Source organism: Pleurodeles waltl, chromosome 5, assembly GCF_031143425.1.
Source record: "Pleurodeles waltl isolate 20211129_DDA chromosome 5, aPleWal1.hap1.20221129, whole genome shotgun sequence".
In the NCBI taxonomy this organism is placed as follows: Eukaryota; Metazoa; Chordata; class Amphibia; order Caudata; family Salamandridae; genus Pleurodeles; species Pleurodeles waltl.
The window spans coordinates 1648060583-1648075133 of NC_090444.1; the positions used below are offsets into that span (position 1 = coordinate 1648060583).

The 14551-nt window shown below is 43.6% G+C and overlaps 1 protein-coding gene across 1 annotated transcript in view; it reads left to right on the plus strand.

The window, feature by feature from the left end:
* Nucleotides 1-14551, plus strand: part of GEN1 (GEN1 Holliday junction 5' flap endonuclease) — a 172255-nt gene that overhangs the window by 103762 nt on the left and 53942 nt on the right. The window contains exons 8-10 of the mRNA XM_069235973.1: nt 413-563; nt 1653-1689; nt 1780-1860. Coding sequence (XP_069092074.1) covers nt 413-563; nt 1653-1689; nt 1780-1860 — 269 coding nt within the window. The remainder of the gene's footprint in view (nt 1-412; nt 564-1652; nt 1690-1779; nt 1861-14551) is intronic.

Below are 14551 nucleotides of genomic sequence, written 5' to 3' on the forward strand. Positions count from 1 at the left end.
TTAAATGCAGATTCCTTTCTCTCTGTTTGAGTGGCCTTTTAGAGTGATGACAATTAAGTTTGTGGTGTGAAACATAAAAATAATTAGATAAAAGTAACTTGGACTAGACAAGAACAAAGGCTGCTGTGTTCCAGCACATTACATTTGCATTTATAGTGTACATAATGTATTTGCTTATGCTATATATTTTTGAATATCCTATATTCCACAATATGTTTGACGCACCCAGTATGATTCAGCAGTTTCTTCTGAAAGTCTTGTCTTAAATATGTGAAAGGGCAGTCATATGTCGATTAGGCCTTAGGTCATTGTTGAACATTCTTCAAGGCCAAACAGAAATTTGGCTGCACGCGCGTGCTTAAAAAAAAGAATCTAATTAATTATTGATTCTATTTTTTCTCTTTCTCTGTAGGTTCTGCAAAAGACCACGAGAAGCGTGGATGCATGCTTTGTGGGAGTAGCCTGTACTGTACACCCCATGATTACAGTTACCTATGCCCCTGCCCTTGGCACCTGGCACAGAGAGAGAAGAAAGCAAATGCTTTTGAGAACAACATTAAACGGTAATACTAAACTTGTACAATTGTATGGTAGAAGAAAAGGTGCATAGGGAGAGAGAGTCTCTCTAATTTAAAGAGAGTGGGAATTGTTCCTGCATCATCACCGGGAGGTTTGCATACTATCTATAGGGTAAATTCCTATTAATTTTTAAGTGATCTCTGGCTGGAATTGTAATAGGTGGCTACAGGCTGTGCAGATATAATGGGATTGCTAGAGAGGTAACATTCATGAAAGTCGCATGCTAGATCTTTCAAAACTTTAAATAAAGTCTGGAACCTCAAGCCTTGCTACCTTGTCATCTGCTTGCCTTCAGTTTTGCAGTGGTCAATCCGCATTTCTCTTGCACACCTCCAATGTTTTTCTTTTTCTGCCAACTAAGGTGTTTTCTCCAGTACTGGCTCTTGTTAGATTCACATATTTGAGTCATTCCTCAGATTGGGAGCCCAACCCTACAACGGGAATTGCCTCTGATTCTCTGGGATAAGAGAATGTTTCCTTGCCTGCCTCCCAGATTGTATATTCCTTCTGATGTAGTTTGGAATTTACTAGTAGACTGGCCTTCCCCATGGTCCTCCACGCAGTGATTCTGGTCTGCAGCAATGCTTGCCGTTCGCCTGTGCCCTAGTTTGGGCCCAAGTGGCCTTTTACAAAACCTAACCTTGCTTTAACTCTGCCTAGCTTTTACAAAATCTGTTGCAGGTGTAGACACTCTGGTTTTCAGAACCTGACTGCACAGTTCAGAATTTTCTACGTTTGCCATGTAATTTGCAGAGAGCATTCAAAACGTTGTTTCAAGCTCAAAAGGATGAAAATAACATTGCCAGAGAGTATACCGCATAATTTGCTTTTTTTGCTGCATAATTTAGATAATCTTGTGACATAATTTGACCTTTCATGCCACATAATCGCAGTAGCCCTGGAAGTGGATAAACAATACACAGGGGTTTGAGGATGTCCTTAGGATGATGAAATTCCTATTTCATAAGGAACTATGAAACTTTTGGTGCAAACGTGTAATGTGTGTGTATATATGTTAATGAAAAAAATGTTTAATTATTTTCCATGTCAATATTGTTCTGTTTGATTTACAGTAAAGCTCGGGCATGTACAGGCTTTCCATTCCGAGAGGTAACTAAAAAATGCACATGATTATTTTTCATTTAGTTGAATTTGAACAAACCCCTTTTTAAATGTGTTTTTCTTCTTCCTTTTTTCAAGGTGATACATGAATTTCTGGTTTCTAAAGACAAGCTTATTAAAAGGATAACTTGGTTGCGGCTCAATATATTGTCTTTTCAGGTAACATTATTTGTGGATATATTTGCAGTTGCGCTGTCCATAAATGATGGCACATGGTTTATGTTGAGGAAGGTATACATTATTTCGGCTTGAAAACCGTCAAGTGCTTACCAGTAGTTTGCAGTAGTGAACCTGATGAAGGGAAAGGAGCTGAATGCTACCTCTTGGTATGCTAGCAAAGGATGTTACCTCCTTGAGGCAGACTCCAAAACGTGTAGAAACATCTTAAGCATTACTTTCAGTAAGTCCTTCATGGATACTTGAATGTGACATCATGCTTCCAATTTGTGCAATGTGGAATACTTTGTGGTTTTTCAGTGCAGTGGCCTGAAAGTGAGACATGAGTGGGAGATACACCAAAAATGTGATTCTTACTCCCCTGCAGAGTACTTGTCTCTGATGTAAAGAGGGTGAACTCGAAGTGTGCCTCAGTTATAGTCTGCTCACCAGACTATGGAGTGTCTGCCAGTTGGAGACATCTCACTCATCAATGTTTTTCCTTTACCTCTAGAGCACTGCCAGCTGGCCCTCATTAAAACCGTGCAGTCCGCCTAAACCGTGATCCCCCACTCCACCATGAGTGTTTGGCATGCATGGAGTAATTCTGTTGTATGAACAATGTGAAGGACAGTCCAGCTTCTGTGTCCTTGGCCTTTACAAAGCCTTTGCTTGTGTCTCATATACCCCATAACAGATTCCTCCTTGTGCAGGTTCTGCATTCACATTGCTTCCAGCCCAGAGCCATTCATTCATGAAGACCGAAGCCACATAAGCTTCAACTGTGTCCAGATTTTATTCGGCCTGCTTCCAGCTCGTGGTCATTTACAAAGAAAGATGATTGTCATATCTCCCTACCTTGAGCCTCTCTTTGTGACCCAGTGGATATCTGGGATCCTTTTCCGCTTGTATGCCGATGATGCACAAATCTACCTGATGGTTACATCTTTGTTCGATATCACACTGCTGTCCAACACATTGATAACTATTCAATCATGGATGTCAAATCACCACTTCAAGCTAAACCCTGTGAAAAACATAATTCTTTCTGACCTCTGCAAACAAAGCCAGTCTATCTGTGCAAGATTGGATGGAATAACTCCTGGCCTTGGACTGCCAAACCTCCATTGCTCAGAACGCCAAATCACTTGGCTTCGACAGCCGACTCAGCCTCCAGGGTCACATCACAAAAAAGGTCAAGAACACTCGGTTCCAACTAAGGCTGCTCTAGGGAATTTGGCGGCTGATCCCAGATTAGGGCTTAAAATCAGTTGTACAGGTGTTTGTTCTTTCAAGGCTTGACTACAAGATCTCGCTTCTCTGAGGCATCCCCATAGTTTACTTAGGTCTGCTTCCCAGACTAGTTCCTCATACTGCGGCCCGCTTTGTTACTGGTCAAAAGAAATTTGACCACGTCACTTCCATCCTGCTGACCCTCCAGTGGATGCCTGTTGAGGCGAGAGCCCAGTTTAAAACTGCCTGCACCACAAACAAGCCACTACACTACACTTTGCCTGCGTACACAAGTAAACGTGAAAAAATTACAATTTTGGGCGCAAAACAGAGTTCAAGAAACACTGATCCCCTTCTTCTCGACCCTTGAACTTCAAACAAGAGTGATTCATGAACCAGTCATTCTCTGAAAGCACCACAAGAATTTGGAACTCCTGTCCTCCGATCATCCTTATGACCACATGCCATGCTACCTTCAGGAAAGATCTCAAAGCTCTTGTCTTTAAAAGGCATTTAGGTTAAAATACTCCCACTCGCTCATGAATATCTGCTTTAATTTTTCTCTTGTTGTATTTCAGTTAGTCTCCTGCATTGATTGTTTGGGATCTGGATGCCTGTACTCCTGCTGTGATTGTTCTCTTGTCAGGCGATCTGATGGCTTCTGGCCACGTCCGCTCTATATAAAATCTCAACAATAAATAAGCTTCATCCTTACCTAGATTCTGCATTCGCTCTACATACTGTCTGGGGTTATAGAGAAAAGAAAGACAAAAAAACAGTTTGTTTTATTTTGTACCCTTCCTGACCAGATCTTTTTTCAGCTCTAACTGGAGATGACTAACCCACTCTTGGGGGGGTCTCAGCTGTGTTCTTCTCATTGCACTAACTATATCGTCGTCATTGGGAATCACCTTCGGGCTGAGGGCTATTTGGAAGAGACCCCCGGGAGTAGCCTGGTCTTCTTTTACTAGATTAGTTAGGGGTGGGGGCAATGCCCTTCTCCGCTAGCTGAATGTAGCTTTATATAGGTTTTTTAAGTTCAGGATTGGAAGTACAATCATATTAATTGGACGAGACACCAGAACTTGTCATCTTAGATCATTCACCTATTCACCTATTTCACCAGGTGGTCCCTGTCCCTTCCTTTTCCTTTGTAACTATCCCTGGGAGTACATGCCCTGCACATGACTGGCGAGTGAGGAATTCCGAAGGAAGCACTCTTTTTAGTTGATCTTCGCTTCCACCGCTGCAGCGTGCAGGGGAGTTTCCTTGTATTAGCTTTTGGGCACTGAGTGAGCTCCTCAGTATAGCTAAGGCGTCTGACCTAGACAGGGGTCCCGGTGCTGCCGCGTGTCCGCCTGGGCTCTGTCCTGGAAGGGATGCTGCAGCTGGGGAGAAGCGCAGACCTAACCAGGACACAGAGCAAGGGCCCAGCGCGCTGTAGACCTTCACGGAGGGCGCTGCAAGGGTGTGCGCTGTCTGTAGCACACCAACCACTGGGGCAGCGGTGTCGAGGCGCAGGAGCACATATACGGCCATTTTGAGTTTCAGAGCCACGGCCGGGCCACTGGGGCTGTTTAATGGTTATAGTTGCATAAGTGCACGCTTCCTGGATTGGGACAGGAGACGTTCAATATTACCGAGTTAAAATATGGTGTTTTGAGTCCTAATGCATGAAATTTCCGGGCTGGAATCCGTTTACTGAGTTACCGCTCCCGTTTGAGGTCTGTAAATATTACAGGATTGTAAGTGGAAGATTGGCCAGTGTTTATAACTGGTGGGTAGAGTGTGAATTCAATTTGCTGGTCTGCCAGGTGGGCGCCGTGCCTTGCTCTGCACACCTGTGTCCCACACCCCCATGCTGCCCCTCGTTTCATGCCAACCGGCTCCTGCCCGTGCTGCCGCCATGCGACATCTGCCACCCACGTGCCAAACCGGGCCTCTGGCCCAGCTCGCGCACAGGTGACCAGAAGTACATTTTCACTTTCACATTCCTGCTCTAATTTTGTGGCCGGGGGCTGGTGTCACTGGGTCGCCTTCCTGTGAGGCGGAAAGTGGCGCCTTCCAGTCTGACTGCCAGTGTGTGAAGAGGAGCGCAGGGGTCGTGTGTTTAGAAACGAACCCACTTAGTTCGAGACATGGGCTTGTCCACATGTAGCGCGTCTCCCTTGCATTACAGCTGCTTTATTTTCGCAGCGTCCTGCAGCCCCTGAGATTTTACTCTGAATCGGCATTGACACAGGGAGCACACGCTCGTTGTGTAAAGCGCTTATTTCACCCAAAATCCGACTCGAAGCACTGAATCTTCACAATCCAAAATTAATTGTGAAAGTGATGTTTCATCGTCTTGCACTATAGTTTCATCCAACATGCCTGTTTGAAAAAACACCGTTTAATAGGTGCTTTGCTTTTATGGCTTAAATCCGCGTGCTGACGGAAGATCATAGGCTTGCCCTAAAATAAGTCGGCTGGAGTCCGTAAAGCCGCCGTGTTCCCCTGGGCTCTGGGTTGGGGACGCACGGCTAGCTAGAGCTGCGCCAGTGGCAGACGACGCGAGGGCCCCCGAACTCCAGACACGCCCGGTTTACCTCTGGTTTCCAACCACGGGGGGCGGAGGTCTGGCTCGTGCCTCCGCTCAGGGCGCTCCGCTGGCTAGATAGACTGTGGGGAACCTCTCCGGTCGGTTAGGGATTTTTGAGGCACAGATACAGGATTGGGGCCAAACACGGACGCGTGTCCGTGCAAAGGCATAACATTGCTATTTTCTTTAGCAAATGAATTAGATCAAACGTTTTACAAAATTGGACCATATTAAGAAGTTGAAAACGATGTGAACAAACTTTTGCAGAACTAAGCCATCACCCAGTGCAGGCTCACGGAGGTCTGAATAGTTTTGCATTCTTGTTATTTTGTGTCTAAGCTGTAACCCCAGTCGTGCGTGGCAAGTACTTTGCAGATGCTTGAATCAGACGTGCCAGGCACCCGCATCCTTGGAAGTAATAATCGCACTAATGTCGGATATCTCTGAGCAGCAGGTCTGCTCTTCTGTGGCACTGAAACAAGGGGTAGGCGTGGACGCAGACACATCTACACAGGGCCCGGGCATCATCCCTCTGTTTCACTGCAGGCCCAGGTCATCATACTCGTGATGCTGTTGTAGGCTCGGCAGGCAGGCTAGTAAATCCTAAAGTAGCCCCCGAGTTCCAAGTGTGGTTAGTCAGAAACGTAAGGTGTTTTATTGCCGAGTGTGTGTAAAGAGTACAGTGGCAGCTAGTATCACACGTGGCCATCATACCTCAGAAAGGAGAGTGGAAAGAGAGCGAGGGGGTGGGAAGAGCCAGTCTGTGGGAGTGTCGGGCTGGGGCAGTGAAGAGATATGTTGTTTGATCTTTTAAGATATTAAAGGGAGGCGAAGAGTCTGAACTGTAGGGGCAAATCATTTCCGTCGTGGGACATATGAGGAGAAGGTTCCTTCCCCTCCGATTATTAAACATTTTAAATCCGACTAGGGCCCGGGATTATCGGCATGGACGCGCCTTGTGCAGGTGTTTGTCCACATTGGGTGCACCCGGTGCAGGCCGTTGCTTTGTGCTCGATCAGCAAGGACCAGTGTGCTCGCTCTATTGTGTGTCCTAACTCAGTGCTGTCGCATGCACTGGAGAGTGCAGCTTGGGAGACAGAGCAGCAATTCAAGCCGCAGTCCATGTTTGTCCGCAGGAGGCCCCTACTCCCCCCACCAACTCTAGCAGAGAACTTAAGGGCCTGTAGTGTTGGGTCAAGACTGGAGTGAAGTTTGCACAAGAAGGACACTAACAGAACGGCCCCTACCGGTGATTCCTCTGGTGCACTCTCAGCTTCTTTTTTCATGAGAAGGGTGCAGCCAGGTGTAAATCCACGACTGTGCCTCCTTGTGGCGACAGGGGCCTCCAGCATGGCACACAGCTACAGTGTCCCTAGAGGAACTTTTTAACAGAACTCCATGTTGTTAGTATAGTGCTGTTGCATGGGCAAGGCCTTCTCTTATTTTCTGGGGGCCACACCAACTCGCATTTAAGGGAATTTTGAGGACTTATCTGCTCACATATACTGTATGCCCTGAGCAGGTGCTAAATGAGCGGGGGGCTAAGTTGCTGCCAATCACCAGAATGTGCCTGTAATACATTGGTTCAGGGGGGTGAAGCCCTTATTAAGCAGCAACCTCACTTCTTCTCAGGGTGAAGTTACAAGCAAACCCTAAATTAATCTGTGCTCAACATTCCAGTAGCTTGGCATAGAGCAGTCATGCTTGACTCAGACACAATGTATAAAGTACTTGTGCAACACTTCAGACAGTAATACAGTAAAAAACAAACCACAAAGGGAGCCCACAGCAAAGTTAGACAAATAGAGTAAGTTGTAATAAATAAAATAAGACCAAAACAATAAAAATCCAGTTAATAGAACCAGAGATATTCAGTTTAAAAGATTTTAGTAAAAATAGCACCAAAAGGCATAAAGTGCTAACTTCAGATATCTGGTTACACCAGACCGAGGCAAAGTCACAATATCGGGGTGACCGCGATGGAGCGTGGACCAGCTACGGGGGCCCAGTTAGGGCTCCTGAACGGAGTACCTTAAATCCTGGTTTGTGAAGTGTTGCAAGGATCCACGTCAAGGATGTGGCACGCAAGCAATGCATTGGTTCCGAGATGCGACATGGCTGCGATGCGAGGTCCTCATGCCTCGACTTTGCGTCACAAGCCATCATCCAGGCAGTCTCCGAAGTCGAGGATGCATCACACAGTTGGGGCAATGCTCCAGTTCTGAAGAACTCCAAGACTGCGATATAGAGTCCGTCATCTAGGCTGTCATCGACAAGAGATCCAAGGACATGTGGCGAAGATGCTTTGTGCAGTGTCAGTTCTGATGAGGTGACGGACTGCAATGCGGTTCTTTGCATGGGTTCGGATCTACGCAGCAGCGGAGATGCTTTGATTCTGCTCAGGGTTGTGCCACACAGCAGAGGAGATGCATCAGTTGCACTTGATCCACAGAGGCTGGCAGAGCATATCAGCCCCACATCAAAGGGTCTAGGACTGGGGTAGCACCACTTGGCAGGGGAGACTCACAGATGGCAGAGTCCAGGAGCAAAGTTGCTGGAGCCTTCTGTCCCTGAGCCTCAAATCAGGAGGCCAGCCAACTAGCTCTTGGAGTCATTCTGTGGTTCTGGGTTCAAGAGGTGCACTCACTCAGACAGGAGGGCTGCAGGCAGCATGTCTGCACAGCAAGGCAGCAGTCCAGCAAGGTAGTAGTCCAGCAGGGCAGCAGTTCAACTGAGTGGCAGTCCTGCAGCAGCCATCCTTTCTGGCAGAGTATCCACAGCTGCAGAAGTGTGCTGAAGTGTTGATGCCCGAGGTCCAGTATTTACACCCAGTTAAAAGCTTCTAGAGGTTTCCATTTGAAGTCCCCAGGCATACTGCCTTCCCTGTCCAGGCTCTAGACTAACTTCGGGGGGTATGCAACCCTTTGTGTGAGGCACTCTCAGTTACAACCAGTTATGTGACCCAGGTATAGTCTATAGTTATTAAATGGCTAAGGCAGGAACATGACAACTTTCTATTAGTGGCATTTTCAAAATTTTAATTTAAAATACAACTTTACCATATGTTTGGGTTTTTCATTACAATTCAAATTTTAGTCTAAGAGAAAGGTAGGTCTTTTAGTAGTGAAAAACAAATTTAAGATTTTTCACTACTAGGACATGTAAAACCTAAAATTACATGTCACACTTTTTAAATAAATTGCACCCTGCCCTGTTCATTTAATAAAATGGAAGGTTTGGGCATGGCAAAAGGTTTATTTTGCAAGGTCGAAATGGCAGTAGCAGGACTGAGACATGTTTTAATGGCTGGTTAATTGGGTAGCACTATCAGTGCTGCAGGCCCACTGGTATTATTTAATACAGGCCCTGGGCACATGCTGTACCACTTTACTAGGGTTTTACAAGTAAATTAAATAGACCAATTGGGGAGAAACCAGTATTACTATGTTTTAAGGTGTGAGCACATGCACTTTAGAATTGGTCAGCAGTGATAAAGTGCACAGAGTCCTAAGGCCAGCAAAAACGAGATCAACAGAAATAAAGGAGGACGGCAAAAGGTTTGGGGGAAGACGACCCTAAGGCTGACAGGTCTAACAATGCCCAGTTTTTAGGCCTGGCTTTCAGTGCAGTTGTATGATAACCCTATTGTTGCATTTTCTTTTAAGAATGTGAAGAGTGGGTTTTTCACTTATCCCAGATGAGTATTTCTGCCTCACCTCATGCTGTTGGCTGTTTGTTGTATCATTCCTCTTTCTATGGAATGCATGCATTGCAGTACCCAAGAGACCATTTTACATCTCATAAGTGCACTGAATTAACACATTAAAGGCCAGATATATGTAGGTAATTGTTTGCTGTTGTCAAATAGTGATTTATTTTGCAATTCGCTATTTGGTAATCACAAACCCCATGTACAAATGTATGTATTATACAGTTTGTGATTCACAGTAGGCCACAAATAGACCTACCGAATAAATATTGAGATAGGTCTCGGTCTGGGAGCCATTGGGAATTGCTAAAATCACAGGGATGGTGGCCTGCTGAGGTCCGCAGACCACCATGTCTGTGATTGCTTTTAAATAAAGCTATATTTTTGTAAAATTTTGAAATGCAGCCCATTTTCTTGAAAGAAAAACAAAATGCGTTTCCCAAAAAAAAGTGGAAAGTTTTTTTTTCCTTTATTTTTGCAGAGTAAGCAGATATCTGTGAGACCGCTGAGAGAAGAACTATAAAGGGGGTTCCCTGAGAAAATGCTAGTAGCTCAATCAGGGAAAAATATAGGTAGGAGAAACTACGGCATGAGCTACTGTAATAATATAATACCTGAAGATATAATAAACTTCAGGGGTAGATCCCTGTAGGGACTGATAAATACAAGCTGATAGATTAAGGTCATTCAATAAAAAGTGATACCAGGCTGCTAAACAAAATCAAATAATAACAAGGGAAAACTAGGAACAAAATCACAATAATGAAAACTTTAATAGAATAATATGAATAGACTAACAATCGTGAAATATAAAAAAATGTGAATTTATAAAAAATCTAATTCAGACACACCACAGTCAGACTAAAAGACAATTGACAATATACAAAAAATCCGACTAAATCTTCTTACACGTATAGTAACATTGGTAAACTAATACATAGAAAATACAATAGGTACAAACGTGTATATACAATACTCAAATCTAATGAATTTGAGTATTGTCTATACACGTTTGTACCTATTGTTCCTAGTTTTCCCTTGTTATTATTTGATTTTGTTTAGCAGCCTGGTATCACCCTACAGGGATCTACCCCTGAAGTGTATTATATCTTCAGGTATTATATTATTACAGTAGCTCATGCCGTAGTTTCTCCTACCTATCTGTGAGACCGCTGCCTGCTCGTAAAAATGTTTTACAAATATTCACAAAGGGGAAGGGGATCCTTGGGAACCCCTTCACATTTGCGAATGGGTTACCACCTACTTCAAGTAGGTGATAAAATGCAAATGTTTTGCACCCGCATATCAGTTGCAAAGCATTCACACATACCAGGGTGATTCAGTATAAGTAAGGGAAGCCCTAAACACTCCCCTTTTTAATACCGAATCGCAAACCCAATTTGCGATTCGGTAATGTAATATATTACTGAATTGCAAACAGGGATTTGTACATTTAAAAAAGCCTTTTTGCATTAAAAAATATGGAAACTAAAATAAGTTAATCACTTGCAAAGTAGATTTAGTCAAATATAGAGCAAATGCAAGATAATGTGTGCAGTATTTTATAACACTAGAGTGGCAAAAATGACGTACATTCACCACCCATGGTACCCATGGTACCCCCAAACCGATATGGACCTAACTCATTAAACTCTGCACACATTTCCCAACTGTAATTGATAGTGTTTGTTCCTAAAGGCAATCTTTATGACAACTATTTCTATTATCATTCTATAGTGATGTTTCTGAGCAGAAATCTCTCCATTGTGCTTCCTGTTCGTTTTCATGTGTCACAAATAGGTTTACAAATGTGTTTCCAGGGGGACTAGTGTCCTACTAATTGCTGGAGAAACCTGTCCCACTCTATTGTACAACAGTGGCCCCTCTTCTGTGTCCATTGCCATGACAAAGCTGTTCGTTCTGCTTTTGCCAATTTGAAAAGTTCCCTCTTCTAGTGTGATACCTGTGGTGTGTTCATACTTTTCCATGCATATCGGTTTGGCTAAGAGCAGGACAAGTTCAACAAATTTACTGCCATCTTATTTGGCTTGGTTCTTACCAATATCCCAGCAGGCATGCTTTGGGGTTACGTGCAATCATGTTGTACGTTAGCTCTTCTATGAGAGCGAGTATACCACTGCAATAGAATTGTATGTAAAGGCAAATCCAGAACAGGCTTTTGAAGTCAGTGTCTTCACCCTAACATTTTGGGCACACACCTGACACTGATGCCAGCATGTCATGTAGCTGGCTAGATGCTTGATATGTCTGGTGGAGTATGTTGTAATGTTTCAGTTTAAAGTTACTATTTCCGGAGACCACTTTCGGGTATCCTATTGCAGACTGCCATTCTCCATCCATTAATTCCAAGTCTTTGCCTCCTTTGTACTTACGACTGTTTCATCTACTTTAGTCCTGTCCAATAATGCTAGCTATAATTGTGTTACTGCTCGTCTACTGTTCCCTATCTCCAGCAATGTAGATAGCACTGCGTGGGACTGTGGTGTTCGACACTCAGTACCCCAGGTTTGTGTTAATAAGGTGACCAGTGTGTTACATTTTCAAGAAGTACCCCTTTCGGAAGTGTTGTCTTCCAAAGGCTCTGCAATGTATTAGGCTTCTCCCAAACATCCCAGTATCGCTACACCTGCAAATAACCATGGTGCTGCATCCATCTACTCAGTCAGTGTCCTAAAAGCGAGCAGGGACTACAATAGTAAGTGGCGCATGTAGGCCACATTTGCGCTTGTGTTGGTAACAACACTGCACCTGGCCATAGGGGTATAAAGCCTTTCATAGGGAGCCAACATTTATCATTGTTTATGTATTCAGTATTAGACTATCAGGTTTTGAGTGCTGTAATAAGCTTATGGGTGTTTTTGGTATGTGCGACACAACATGGCCCTATCTGTCCTCCTTTGCTGTGCTACCTGTCCGTCAAGTCTTTATTATCTAATAAGCTGATGCACATCTCTTTGTTCATATCTTACTTGGAAACGTTTCTCTGCCTCTTGTGGCCCTTGCACAGCTATAATACCCAGCTTCCCCATCTCAGCCTTTAATTAGGGTATTATTGAGTGTGGATTTGACCTCATATATAGTTGCTATGCATGTGCCATGTATGAACACTTTAAAAGCGCCCTATTCTATTAATGTGTTTCCAGTCAAGCCTGTATTGTCCAGAATATATTTTTGAATGGGCTCCTTGCTCATGCCAAGAAAGACAGTTTCATAATGAGGCTCCTTGTACTCTCCGTATGGGGATGCAAGTTTTGTGCATGAGTGGAGGACAGTGATCTGGCAGTTTTCAAGCCCGATACTACACATACGTTGTCTGTCTTTCTGTATGCTTGGACTGCAAAATTGTTTCCAGTTTGCAATGCAGGGTGAGCGCAGAAGGTTAATACGAGTATTCTGCTACAGCAAAAGTAATGTGCAGGATGTGCTGGCTTCCAGTGCGGAAGCCGTTTTGGGAATGTTGCTGACATTTTAGCTATCAAACTGTTAGGCATAAGGGGAAAGACCTGTCTTCTGTACATTATTAAAATCGCATCCCCATAATGTCAGAGTTTGAATAAATGGAAGTGTTTAATTTTACAGCAAGTCAAAGCAGTTGATTTGTGAACTGTTGGGTACGTACGCTATTTACCATACGTGTTGTACCATCAACAGGTTTTCAGCCACCACACATCTGCCCTCCTGGTCTTTGTTTGAGTAGGTGATCCACAAAAGTTGCACAAGATCTTATCCAACGCTCCTCTAAAGTACGATGGATATTTGTGTTCAAGAGGTGCCTTCTCCATTTCTTATGCGTCCTGGAGCACTTTACAGGGTCAAGTTAGTAATTCAGATAACAAGTAACAGTGAACAAGGGATTAGGACAGAGTAGGGTGAACCTAGAATTCGAAAAAACATTGCTGAAGAGTGTTTTCTGAACAGATGAAGTTTGGGTATTTTCTGAACGATAGGAGGTTCAGGTCCAGTCTAAGTGCATCAGGAATGGAGTTCCTATGTCTGGTAGCCAAGGATGAGAATGTTTGATCTTCTAATGTCATGGCTGTGACTTGCCTAGGGAGCTCAGAATGTCTCTTCCTCTCTCATCAGTTCTGTACCAGGACCAGCTGTACTACCAGAATCCATGTGGACTCTGGGGTTGGCAGGCCTTGACCAAACAAGATCTGCCACCTTTATTATTTGTTCAATGTGGGATTGTTAAATAGGTGACCCGTGGCTTTTTCTTAGTCCCCATCTTCTGTATTTCCTGTTGCACCGTAGTTAGTTTAAAACATTAACACACAGCGAAACCCAAGTACAAATGTTATTTAATGTAAAATAACAGGGACAAAAGCAAAAATATAAAAGACAATTATCATTACAAATGATCGGGCTCGTTTTGGAAAATGGTCAGTTGGAGCAGTGCTCTCCAAAATGCACATTTTAATCTATAAACATTTTCACCCTATATAAGGCAGTATGAAAGGGTCGTGTGGCAACAGTTAGTTTTTGCAGAAAGTATCAAACATGCAAGTGTTTTAACTTTTCCTCCAAGGAAGTGCTGGGCACCCTTGAAGGGGAGATAGCACACATATCCAAAAATATTGACTCTATTCTTGCAAAATCCTGCTTTCTATGCCAGATTTAAAAACAAAGTTACAATTTCTAAATTGTGCAATGTACAACATGGTTCCCGGGTGTACAATGGCCTAGAAAAGCTGTCTGTGCAAAGCTTTCAATCAGAAGCAAACCATTGTTTCCTAATTTGCACACAATGAACACATGCATAGTGGTGTACTACATTTTAGCACATTTCTCTTCGTGAATAGAATAATTTTACCCTATGAATAGATTGGGTATAATATAGCATAATAAAAAGTTTCCACAGTTCGAAGATTTAGTTACTGCAGCAGATGATCTTCTACCCAAAGTTCTGCCCATTATCTCTATCAGTGGGTTTGTAAATGAATGTTAGTCTGCCCAATCAATGATTTTTCTCTGGAAAGAGCAACATATATTTCAATCCACGCAACCTGAGACAGCGTTTAATGTGGAATGAGTTCTGCAAAAGAGAAGTATGGGAACATAAGCACCTTAGTATTTTCCACTGTGGTAAGGGCTGTTCACCATGCTAGTTGGAGTGGTGTAGCACAAGTGCCTTTTCTGATCCTCCAGGG